The 14,759-nt window shown below is 21.7% G+C and overlaps 1 protein-coding gene across 1 annotated transcript in view; it reads left to right on the top strand.

The window, feature by feature from the left end:
• LOC107446631 (protein adenylyltransferase SelO, mitochondrial) overlaps positions 1–13,773 on the top strand; it is a 24,548-nt gene extending 10,775 nt beyond the window's left edge. The window contains exons 10-14 of the mRNA XM_043038923.2: positions 4,434–4,554; positions 7,503–7,663; positions 9,754–9,920; positions 11,625–11,751; positions 13,513–13,773. Coding sequence (XP_042894857.1) covers positions 4,434–4,554; positions 7,503–7,663; positions 9,754–9,920; positions 11,625–11,707 — 532 coding nt within the window. The 3' untranslated portion in view covers positions 11,708–11,751; positions 13,513–13,773. The remainder of the gene's footprint in view (positions 1–4,433; positions 4,555–7,502; positions 7,664–9,753; positions 9,921–11,624; positions 11,752–13,512) is intronic.
• The last annotated feature ends 986 nt before the right edge of the window (positions 13,774–14,759 follow it).

Here is a 14,759-nt window from a genome sequence, read left to right as displayed (position 1 = left end):
TATATATATATATATATATATATATATATATATATATATATATATATATATATATATATATATATATATATATATATATATATATATATATATATATATATATATATATATATATATATATATATATATATATATATATATATATATATATATATATATATATATATATATATATATATATATATATATATATATATATATATATATATATATATATATATATATATATATATATATATATATATATATATATATATATATATATATATATATATATATATATATATATATATATATATATATATATATATATATATATATATATATATATATATATATATATATATATATATATATATATATATATATATATATATATATATATATATATATATATATATATATATATATATATATATATATATATATATATATATATATATATATATATATATATATATATATATATATATATATATATATATATATATATATATATATATATATATATATATATATATATATATATATATATATATATATATATATATATATATATATATATATATATATATATATATATATATATATATATATATATATATATATATATATATATATATATATATATATATATATATATATATATATATATATATATATATATATATATATATATATATATATATATATATATATATATATATATATATATATATATATATATATATATATATATATATATATATATATATATATATATATATATATATATATATATATATATATATATATATATATATATATATATATATATATATATATATATATATATATATATATATATATATATATATATATATATATATATATATATATATATATATATATATATATATATATATATATATATATATATATATATATATATATATATATATATATATATATATATATATATATATATATATATATATATATATATATATATATATATATATATATATATATATATATATATATATATATATATATATATATATATATATATATATATATATATATATATATATATATATATATATATATATATATATATATATATATATATATATATATATATATATATATATATATATATATATATATATATATATATATATATATATATATATATATATATATATATATATATATATATATATATATATATATATATATATATATATATATATATATATATATATATATATATATATATATATATATATATATATATATATATATATATATATATATATATATATATATATATATATATATATATATATATATATATATATATATATATATATATATATATATATATATATATATATATATATATATATATATATATATATATATATATATATATATATATATATATATATATATATATATATATATATATATATATATATATATATATATATATATATATATATATATATATATATATATATATATATATATATATATATATATATATATATATATATATATATATATATATATATATATATATATATATATATATATATATATATATATATATATATATATATATATATATATATATATATATATATATATATATATATATATATATATATATATATATATATATATATATATATATATATATATATATATATATATATATATATATATATATATATATATATATATATATATATATATATATATATATATATATATATATATATATATATATATATATATATATATATATATATATATATATATATATATATATATATATATATATATATATATATATATATATATATATATATATATATATATATATATATATATATATATATATATATATATATATATATATATATATATATATATATATATATATATATATATATATATATATATATATATATATATATATATATATATATATATATATATATATATATATATATATATATATATATATATATATATATATATATATATATATATATATATATATATATATATATATATATATATATATATATATATATATATATATATATATATATATATATATATATATATATATATATATATATATATATATATATATATATATATATATATATATATATATATATATATATATATATATATATATATATATATATATATATATATATATATATATATATATATATATATATATATATATATATATATATATATATATATATATATATATATATATATATATATATATATATATATATATATATATATATATATATATATATATATATATATATATATATATATATATATATATATATATATATATATATATATATATATATATATATATATATATATATATATATATATATATATATATATATATATATATATATATATATATATATATATATATATATATATATATATATATATATATATATATATATATATATATATATATATATATATATATATATATATATATATATATATATATATATATATATATATATATATATATATATATATTAATGAGTGCTGTTTACTTGCAGCTTAAGCGCAATAAATGATACTTATTGTTTTTCTTAACTTTCTTAGTGTTTTCTTGTATTTATATATATATATATATATATATATATATATAAATAAATACAAGAAAACACTAAGAAAGTTAAGAAAAACAATAAGTATCATTTATTGCACTTAAGCTGCAAGTAAACAGCACTCATTAGATATATATATATATTCAAATTTAAAGCTAATGACTTTCCGACAAAAAAAGAGTTATTTACCCCTTAGAAAAATAGTGTGTAGCAGGAAAGTTTCCCAGTACAATTTTTCTCAGGGAATATAATTGCATAGCTGCCAACTCTTCTGCATTTTGAAAAAACTGCATTTACAGCCATGTTCTGCCTTTTTGCACTAAGCCTCAAATCTTCTGCATTTTAAATATATGCATTAAAAATATATTTGTACCTTCTTAGAACTGCATACATTTTTACATATAATATGCATGTGTGAGTGTGGGCTTTCCTGCTTTCCTCAATCAGTATCTTGATTTTTTTTTCTGCTGTGTTTCAACCTGGGTGATGTTGTAGGTAATTTATTTATGCAAAGTACAAGATGTTAAACATGCGATAGTACGAAAAAAGGGATCTTCTTTTTTGAATATATTTGAACTGATTATGTTATAACGCTGTATTCCACTTGAGGAACACTGTATTCAAATAACCCTATTGTTGATTCTTTAAACTGGAAATAAAAGTTTAAAATGCATAAAATCTGCATTTTAATCAATTTCTTCTGCAATTTTATTGTTAATCTTCTCCATTTTAAAAAATAGAAGTTAGCAGGTATTTAAATTGGAAGATATATTAACTATGAACAACATAGGCGTCTTATGTATCTAATATTTTAAAAAGACAAGTTCATAATAAACAGTTACAATAGTTTGTCAAATTTCGCATTGGAAAAAATACGAAATGTGAAGAATTTCTTTAAATTTCTAAATATTTGCAAAATTATTTATTAATTTTTTTTTAAAATTTTTGACTTGTTTTCAGCTTAGCAATTTTTAAATTTATGATGATTTATAAATTTTTAATTTGATAAAATTATTAGAACTATTTGAGATTTTACATTATTGAAGAAGACCTACACCCATGATTAGCAACTATTATAATTGTAATACTTTTTCAGGGTGCATATTATTTGTAAAAAGTGCTTAATTTTAACTTTTCTGAAATGTGATATTTTTCTTTACCATCTTGATTTTCGCCACAAATTATGCAAAAAAAAACATTGTTCTACTCAACGTTTTCACAATTAATTCCACCCCAATCTATTTCGGCATACCGCCGGTCTGTAATGTATGACAGCACCATTTGTTTTACATGTTTGATGAAAGACTTGCGGTTCCACACTTGCGTATACTGAGCTGGATTCAGTTGTAAGGATTTTTGACTCTCATGTGCAACCCTGCATGCATTTACAAGAGATTCTCAATTTCAGACTTCATTTCCGCCCTCTGTATTAGAATCGAAAAATCTCTCGAATTTTCGATGATTATGGGGACCAACTAAGCATTGTAAATTTTTTTTCTCTATAAGTGATAGAAAATTTCATTTCTCTTGTTAATTTCATTGTTTGTGACGCTCCATCATCTTCGTCATTGTAAATAAAACTGGATAGAACCATCAATTGTCAAAAACTTGCCAACCCTGTCTAATTATGATATTTTTCAAAATATTTTTTGAGTGCTTAAAAGGTGCTTATTTTTTGTTGAAAAATTTGTCTGCGCACCCTGTTTTTTATGACAGCATGTGAATAATACTGAGAACAAAAGCTTTGTGTGACAATTTTTTACTATCTCATTACAGCCAAATGCAAATGATTCTGGCCATAGCAAATTCTAATCCTGATATTTTAGACCAACTTGGACGTAATGGTCAAGCTATTAGACGAATTATTTCACAGCTCCAAAAATTAGAATCACTGAAAGTAAGTATTCTAAATATCTTACTATTTTATTTGTGAAAGGGAAAACGTCTTAATAGTTTTCTCTTTTTAGTACTTTATTCTTCAAGTGTTGCATGATATAGGGGGGATTTTGAATAGATTTAATAAAAAATAATGTAAAATTTTATTTTTTACTATTCATTATTGGAAATTGTTTTTACACATATTTGTTAAGCTAAAACTTGTTAATAACTTGTCTAAAACTTGTTAATTTATGTTCTGAAAGACAAATGGAAAAGCAAAATTTTAAGAATTGAAACTAGATTACTTTATACTAAATCATAAGTTTTGTAATGCTGTTTTTTTTTTTAATTATTATTATTATTATATTCAGGCACGTCAATTGCGTCATTTTTTCAGCACTTTATATTTTTAAAATTTAAGAACTTTTTTTTATTGTTTCATTTTTGCCTGTTTTCTGAATTAACTATAGCACAGCATTTTTAAGGAGCGTTTCTAATGAACTTCATTCTTGTATTGTCTCTTTTGTCCTGTACGATATGACAGATAGCCAGTAACTTTGAAAACTGTGATTTCAACGTTAAAAGTAGATTTCGGGACTAAGAACAATGTTGTTTTTTTTCTGTTTCTCTTTTGCTTTTTATTAACTTTACTTTTTATAAGAATTTTTGAAAGAGCTCTTTTAATGAACATTATTCTTTTATGGTCACTTTTTTCTAAAAAATACAGCAGTGTGAAAAAGTTAAATTGCGATTTTTAGCCTTAAATCTTTTATTTAAAATTTAGAAAGATTTTTGTTTTGATTTCTATCTAGCTTTTTCTTTTTCAAAACACTTTTGTTTTTATCGACGCTTTTATTCTGACATGGCAATTAAGAGGATTATTAGACTTTAAACTTCACTTTTTCTCGAAAATACGGTAATTGGAAAATTGCGAGCTTTAAAAATTTCTTTCAAAAATTAATTTCTTTTTCCTGTTTTGCTTTTGTATAAAATCTTCATTTATGGCTGTTTTAATGATAGCACTGCATTTTTAAAAGCGTTTCTGATAGACATTATCTCTTCAAACATTTTATGGATAATTTTTTCTGGAAAATATTATTTTTTGCATTAAAGTTTTGTTTTAAGAATCAAGACAATGTGTGTTTGTTTGTTTTTTTCGATTTCTCTTTTTTTTTTCAACTTTACAACTTAAGTTGTTTTTTTAATGGCCATAGTTGGTCAGTTTTTTTATTTGTCTTAAATATTTCTAATTATTTCAATATCTAGTTATCTTTATTATCTTATTTCTCTTTACCTCATACCAGTAATACAGCTAAGTTTTGATTATTTCTCAATAATGGCTAAACTTATTTATATAGAAAAATTATTTATAGATTTATTTTTTTTAAAAAATGTTGCTATTTGACTGCCAAATATTCGGGATTTTGCTGATACTTTTGGTTGAATATTCGGTGTTCAGCTAAATCACTATTCACTTCATCCCTACAAGAAAGATTACTGAGAAAGTAATCCTGCAATAATTTTGGTAGTTTGAAGAAAAAAAATAAGCATTTGAAGTTTCACTCTTGGTTATCTAAACACACTTTTTTCTGTTATTCTAATCTTAAATAACTGATGCAGGTGAGGCCCTTCATTGGGTATGCTTGTAATGTCTATTCCTATTTTAAGTTGTTTGTGGCACTTAGTATATAAAACTATCTAATTTTGATACCTTGAGCAAATGTTGTTTAAGTGTAAAACATTCGAGTGAGTTAGGGCTCTTGTGTATTTAATTCAACCTTGCAAAATAAATCTTAAAACTATAGTTTAATAGCAAATTATTTTTTTTAAATTATATTTTATTTATTGGCAAAATGAATTTATAATTTGTTAATAATTAACAAAATGAATATTAATTTTGTTTGTGTTAAACTATGCTAACAGCTCAAAAAATACAAACTTCATGTACTAAAATAAAAGTAAATGGTTTTAAGCTTTCAAAGACTTTATCTTGTTATAAAATTTTTTATCTAAACTCATTATTTTCTTTATAATGGAAAAAAAAAATTGCTTCTAAAACACACTCTGTAACTCTCTCTGCATAATCATTATTTAAAAAAATTACAGTTTTAAAAATTACTCATCTTTACTTCGATAAATAAATAATACATGTTTAAAAATTTTAATTATTTATTCTGTGTTTATTTATTTCCTTAAAATAAAGTTCTACAAGTATTAGAGCATTTACATTATCTTCTTTATCAATATAAAATAATGCTGTCAGTTATCCAAAGTACTTATCTCTATTTGCCTCTATTCAGTAAAAAACATCTTTTAACATTTTATTTATTTAGTTTTAGCTCTAGAGATTAATTCTATAGAAATGGTTTATAGGAATTCTTTTCATTTGAGTGCCATACTAAACTATTAAATGATAATTTGAGATGAAAATTTTAAAGTGATAATAGTTTTTACAACAACATACATTACAATTTTGTGTTTGCATAACTCAATTTATGAAGAAAAATGCTATTACTACAGATGAGAACTGAAAGAATAAATCATTATTTATATAAATTGTAGTATGTACTTTGCCCTTGGATCTGTTTTAAAGCTGTTTAATTGATTATAATATTTTGGTTACACAAAACAGTTAGGGACTAATAATTTAATCAAAAGATAATAAAAAAACACTATAAATATTTTTAAATTTTGAAAAACATTATTTAACATGTTAAGACTTGAAAATCTCTATATTTTATATAATAGCCTATTTTAAAATCAATGAAATAGACTACTATCATAAGTTAAAATTAGAATATATGTTTTTAAGTATAAATTTTAAAGAAAGACAAAATATAAATTAGTAAATGGGGGGTTTTATTAATAAGTTTTATAAAAACTATTTTTTTAAACCTTTCTATATTCCTTTAACTAATTTAAATTGAAAGAAAATAAGAATTTTTTTTTCTTTGTTTGAATTGAAAGCAAATGACTGAAGAAAGCAAAAGAGAAAATGATGAAAAACTTTGGAATAAGTGGTTGATGAAATATAAAAAAAGGATAGAGCAAGATATTGCATGCTATGAAGGGGATACACAGAGTTACCTGACTGAAAGACTCAATCTTTTGAAAAATAGTAATCCAAGGTTTGTATTTTTTTCTCCTGGCTTATCAGACACTTTTGGGATTTTTAATAAATCAAATGCCTGTTATTTAGATATTCATTTAGTGCCTATGAAATTACATTGCTAAATCTTGTTTTTCAATTTTTTTTAAATATATGGTAGAATTTAAATTATCTGAAGTGATTGGGACTGAACTTATTTGGATGATCAAAGTATTCAGATAATAAAGATAATTGTTTTAAATCAATTTTCATAAATAAAATTTTAAAAGCAAAAAGATTTTGTTTAAGAATTGTTTCATTTAATTTTTATGTGACCATTAAATAAATTTTCTTTTGTTAGATCAAATGTGTTAATGCAATGTTTTTGTTAAAGTGTAAATGTAAGTTATTTTAAAGTTCAAATGCATTATTGCCTCTGTTATCAGCACTCCTTTACTCCATTTTTATGTAAGCCATTAGTGAAAAACATTTATTTAGTTGTAAATCTGATTTCATTGATTATTGAAGTTGATTTCGTTGATTTATATCCCTGTAAAAGCTGATTATGACTTTCTCCTACTGTGCAATACTAAATTTTTATTACTAAGATAACCTGGGTGCTTTTTAGCAGAAGTATAAGCCATACTAAACTAGAAAGACAAATAAATCAAGAAAAAATACAATTTTCAAATTTCTGTAGTAAATTCAATCAATGAACTTCACCAACTAAGAAAACATCAATTTCTTACTAACATAAAATCATTATTTTTTGTAGTTATGCAGAATAAAAAGTGTTTTTGTTTTATTTCGGTCTCCTATAATCCATCGTAAATCGTCATTACACATTAAATATCTTATCGTAAATATGCATAACTCATGTATATAAATGGATCATATATACAGTTGATTCTTGATACATCGTTCCTGTATCTTTCGTTTTATGTATGTGTCGTCTTATTTCAATGCTCCCCTTACGAATTATATTCTTTTAATTAGCCATTTAAATCATTTTGAAATCAGCAAAAAACCACATCTAGGGTTCAAAAATTCTACTAACATTTCATTCAAAGGTGATAATGGAGAAATATGAGGATTTATTACAGTTTGGGGAAAAAGCTTTAAACATCAGATTTGATATGCTTCAGTTGATGAAAATGTTAATACTTATGGTTAAAGAAATGGTTGCGCAAGGTAAGAAGTGCAAAGTGATACCAATGAAAATGGCAAAACCAAACTACAATCAATGTGTAGAACCACAACTTTAAACAATTTGTAGAAGGACTCAAAGCCTTTGAAATAATGAGAAACTTTCTGTATTCACAAAAACTTACAGAAAATGAACTGTAATAGGTTAAAAATGACAAAATTTTATTGTTTGAACTGAGAAGAAAAGATAGTATTCAAACCGAAATTGCGAAATATTTTTAATAAATAGATGTGTTTATTCATCTTTCTTTTTCAAACTAAGTATTTTTATCTTAAGTACATAATTTTTTTTTCCAATTATAATTTTTTTATAAACATTGTAAGATTATAAATTTTCAAATCCATTACTTGTTCAATAATTTCCATACATTTTCAAGTCGTTATTTGATATTTTATGTTTAACCGCATTCATAGATTTCCTGTATCTATTGTTTGCAATGAATGGTCTCTTGAGAAAGGATCATTCGAGGTTCTACTGTGTATGCCTCTTGTATGTATCACATAAACTATGACTGTTAAGTGTTAGTGTTAAAGAGGATTTCATTTAAATTAAGGAATCATATCAAACTACAAAAATCATTTCTTTTTTGTCTTGAAAATTTAATTTTAACTGATATATAAACAAAAAATATTTGCATATAATGCATAAAAGCATCAAGGCATTATGAACTTTTATAAATCTCACTAGCATTTATGGATTGCATGTGGAATTTTAACATAATATTGATCAACATTTTATACTTACCTTGTACAAAAATTTAACCTTCTTTAAGTTCAGCTATTTCCACCACAGTATATTATTGACATGGTTGAAAGGATAAAAAATATTTGGTTCAAATATTCAAGGCTCTACTGTATCTATATATATATTTTTTAATGTTAATCAAATAGCTTAAATACTTAAAAATGCTTTTTTCATTTTAGATTTATTTTACGTAACTACATTCTCCAAGCTGCTATAGATAAGGCAGAAAAGGGGGATTTCAGTGAAGTACAAAAGTTGGTGGAAATAGTGAAAAATTCATATGAAAGCACTCATGTTGAAGGTGCTGCTAATGTTACAACACGGGCTAACACCACGGAAAACGAAGGTAGTTAATGGTTATTTAATTTAATAAATTGTAGCTTCGATATTTTCATAATCAGGATAAATAATTATGATCTCTACAAAAATATATTAGTGTTTCATAAAAATTGTTTTGTGAAACAATCTATCATAATATTTATTTAAAACTTAAACAATTTAGTTTGTGAGATGTGAAATATTATCTAAGTAAGATTATGGTAATATTTTTATTGTAAATATGGGTATTCTTTATTTTAAAGTGAACGAATGCATTTAAAAGTGAATAATGTATGTTTTATTAAACTGAAGACATTTATGTTCAAATATGCAGAATGTTTCAAAATTGTGGATTAAGATGCTTTTAGTAAAGGTAGTATAAAGGTGGTTATTTATGTTAGGTGGTAATCTATATATAAAGACAGGTAATCTATATTTGAATAATATACAGTGCGCAAAAAAATAAACAGACCACCCTGAATAATTTTTGATCTAATGATTGGATGTTCACGTTCTAGGACTTAATCTCAATGGTTCAAAGGTAATAAATATAGCTTTTTTCTACTGATTTTGACTTTTTACACTCAAAATATAAGAGGTAGCCACAATGTGGGAAATGCAGTCCCCGTATTTTGGTCAGAGGAGTGGTTCAAAGTATGGATTATATTAATGTTAATTTTACTTTTTGCACTCTCACTATACTTCAAGAACTTTTAAAGCGAATTGAAAATTTTTTGCATGTTATTATAAAATTCATTTATTTAAAGATTATTTCCTACAAAAAATAACTTTAAACAAATATTAAGTATTATATTTAATAAAAGTTTTTAAAAAAAATTTTGAACTGTTAGAAATACAATTTTTCAGATCGTTTTTAAGAATGTAATTTTACCTGAAAAAAATACATAATTTAGGCAAAATCGGTCAAATAGTTCCTAAAAAATTAAGTTTTAAATATGCAAATTTTTTAAGTTTTGATTTGAGTTCACCCTCTAGAACCATTAAGATTGAGTCCTAGAACGTGAAGACCCGATCAATAGATCAAAAGTTATTCAGGATACTCCATTTGCTTTTTTGCACACTGTATATCTTCTAAAATGTGTCAATGTACCAATGTGCATCAACATACATCTATGTATTAGGTATCATTAAAATACGGTCTATTTCTTTTATATTCTTGCCTTTTCATTCACCTAAATCTTTCCATTTGTTAATTTTCTTTATTTAAATTAATAATTTTTCTGCTGAATTTATCTCATACTTTTTATTATTATCACAGAGTAATTCTCAAGTTCTAATTGTAAAATCTTTTAGTTCTAATTTTGTTATCAAGTTTACCTTGAAAGATTCTATGTAGAGGTAAATAATAAGGACTTTTTGTATTCAATTAACCTAAAAATTTTAAGAGCTATGCGAAATTATGCTGTATAATTTTCTCACTGATAAATTATTACATGTTAAAACATGTCATCAACGAAATGAACTTACCAAGTGTCATGAAGACTTTTAAGAAAAGTACCTTTTCGAACAGTTTAAGTTACTATATGGTTTATTTGTTGAATAAAGGAAATGTGTAGCTTTGGTATTTGTTGCAAATAAACATTTTTAACCATTGTAATCTATGTTCTGCATCTTAATTGAGTTATACAATACTGTTTTTTTTTAAGTGAAAATATTATCCATGATATAGTTTTATTTGGTTGTAAATAGAAAATAATTATTAATGTTACAGCATCAACATCGAAGGAGTTCATCTCGTCTTGTGAACCTCTCAATAAAGCACCTTCTTGGGGATTTTCTGTTAAAGTGTCTTGATCTTCGTAGAAGGCACACATAGAATGTGTGTCCTACAATATGAAGTATGTTATGCTTTTGTGAGTTCTCCAGTTGCAAAATAGCTAACTTTGATTTTAGACAAAATTTATTAGTGTATCTAAGGCCCACATATCTCAAACCCATTGGTTTCAGACTTCCACTTGCAAAAAACTTATAAATCATCAAAATTTCTGTAATCTAAAATTTAAATTTTAAAACTTTTGCTAAATCTGGTTAATGAGACATTTACATAAATGTGATTCTTTTGGTTTGGAGGATTTTCATTATTTTGAATATTTGGCATTGTAACAGTAATCCGCTAATATCTTTATTCTTATTCACAAAATTTTAATATCAAGCATCAATTTTCGTATTTGTCTGATTGAAAATTTAACGCTGCCATTCGTATTCGCATTATTTAAAAATAGAATATTGGAATTTGTATTTTTGCTTTTTTAAAATCCTATATTGTGATTCGTATTCATGCGTTTGTAATATCTAATTTTCATATTTATACCCGATTTTAAAGCCACGCATTGCGATTCTTTTTCACACAATATTAAAATCCAATATCTTGATTATTGTAAAAACTAAGATTTTTCTTAAATTAGTCACCATAACATTTTCCAATGGCAGATAATTTAATTATAAATGTTAGTTCAAAAAATTTTTAATATTAAACATGTATGGTACTTAAATGTCTTAATGTAGATTTTTTGCACATAAAATTTTCCATGTTTTTCATGCACTCCTTTTAAGGGGGGTCACTATCACCCCTTAAAAAGAAATATACATTTATATTTGTTGTACTTACCACCAAATTATATTTTTTGTACTTACTGTTAGTATAAATTTTAATGATTTTAGTGATACAAAAATAACGAAAACAAGTTAACAAAACATTAACTTTCATACATCTAGAGTGTAGCATTTCAAGCGGTATTCTTTTGTGTCTAGTGTTCCATGTTATTAGATAGAGAAACGGTATATAGTGGAAAAATATTTTTCCATTTCCATTACTACCGTAGCATCAAATGTCCACTTTGCTTCTGTTAATTTAAATATTTAATTTTACTTCTAAACATTAACCCAGTCGTATTACGATTACCACTCAAAACTATAAAGACCCTTGATGTTCAAACGAAGATGAGGGTTTTTACTTGAGGTCATTATTGAATGCTTAATAAATTTCAAATATTTATTTATTGCTAATAAATATTGTACTAATATCAACAAAATAATGAACCTAATCTCAGAACTTGTTTTAAAAAAATATGAAATTAACAGAATAATTGATAATAATGCAACTTTTTTTTGTTAGTGCACTTGTATAATTATCATTTAAGATATTTAACTTTTGATGAAAAAATAATGCTCTTGTTCTGAGCAGTTATTTTCAATCAATAACAAATGCCCATGAAACTTTGAAATTTATATATATGAAAAATATAACAAATACCATCTGCTTTAATCCAAAATAACTCGGTTTTAATTATTTCTTTGAAATTTTTGCTAAATCTAATAACTTTTAGCCAATTGGAGCTGTAAGTGCAAAAGTGATTGATGCTTATTTTCAAAATGATTTCAAACCTGAATTTCAGTTCCTACATTTCAATGTAGTATTCAGTACAGACATTCTTATGCACGTTAAAACAGCATTGTGATTGCGTAATAGCAAACATGATTTCATCAGTTGTTATAATGGAAGAGTTGTTATAATGGAGAGTGGTACTAAAAATGATTAAATGTATAATACATTGTTGTTGATAAAATTTTTATCAATACATTTTTTTTTAATTTTGCAGATATTTAAAAAATCTTCAAGGTGATATAAAGTTGTTTCTCAAATGACAGTGGCATTTTAAAAGCTGGCAACAGATGAATGCTAACTTGATGACAAGAGTAAATGACAATTCTCCTTGAGTGTTTTGGGAATGTTGAAATTTTTATACTGTTATTAGTTTTTAATGTTTGCTTGTAATGCTATACAAGAATATTAGTATTATGTTATAAAAATAAATTATGTAAATTTTTGTATGAAATAAAATATTTTTATATATAGAAAATATATTTTCATATTACATCCATGCATCACTTATTAAAGTTGTTACAACGACAAAAAGTTTTATTAAGGAAACATGTTAAAATTGAAAGATTTTATGTTAGACTTGTACAAATTTTGTCAACATGTGAGGGCATATAGGGTAAACTAACCAGTGAAGGAACACTTAAGCTTCGCTTGTCTTTTAAAAATCATATTAATTTCAAAATTCGTAATTTTAGTTAAGTGACAGTGTCAACATATTTGTTACTAATTGCAAATTAAGAAAAAAAAATTGTAGAGCACTTACATAATATTGTTTTAAAGTTTTGGAGGTTCAAATAGCAAGTAGTAAGAAGACCAAGTGAAGGAACAGCTCTTACCAGTGAATGAACACCCAGTAAGGGAACACTTAATTTTGGTTGATTTTTAATGCTCTTTATGAATTTATAAGTCTTACAAATATTTAAAATCAAGCCTATTCTTGAAATTACAACATATAAATACTTGGAAAATGTTAACTTTTTTTTGTAATCATGAATTGCAAATTAAAGTGTCAACATATTTACACATACTGTTCATTCACTTGGAAATCTATGCCCAGTAAGGGAACATGCCTGTTCCCTCACTGGTTAGAAGTTGTTTTTCGTATTTTTAGCATATTTTTGATGCGGAACATTATTAAAGGTACAAGCAAATTAAATTTTATCTTTTATTTTCATTAACTTAGAAAAAAACCCTATAAAGGAACACTTGTTCCTTCACTGGTTTTTCATCGTTTGGTGATCCAGTGAATAAACACCCCCTTATCTCGGTACTTTATTATGCTATGATGCCTAGAAAAAAATAAAACGTAACTTTAATAACTATATTTTTAATTCTCGTTTTCACAGTGAGAAAAATTAAACTATCACATGCAATTAATTCCACTTCAAACATATAAATACAAACACTCACCTTATAATTTTTCAAAGAAACAAGGTGTTGCAGAGATAATAACAAATTCAAAAA

The sequence above is a fragment of the Parasteatoda tepidariorum genome, chromosome 1 (assembly GCF_043381705.1).
Source record: "Parasteatoda tepidariorum isolate YZ-2023 chromosome 1, CAS_Ptep_4.0, whole genome shotgun sequence".
Taxonomy (NCBI): Eukaryota; Metazoa; Arthropoda; class Arachnida; order Araneae; family Theridiidae; genus Parasteatoda; species Parasteatoda tepidariorum.
Note: the sequence above shows the minus strand (reverse complement) of the source record. Positions and strands in the feature narration are given on the sequence as shown.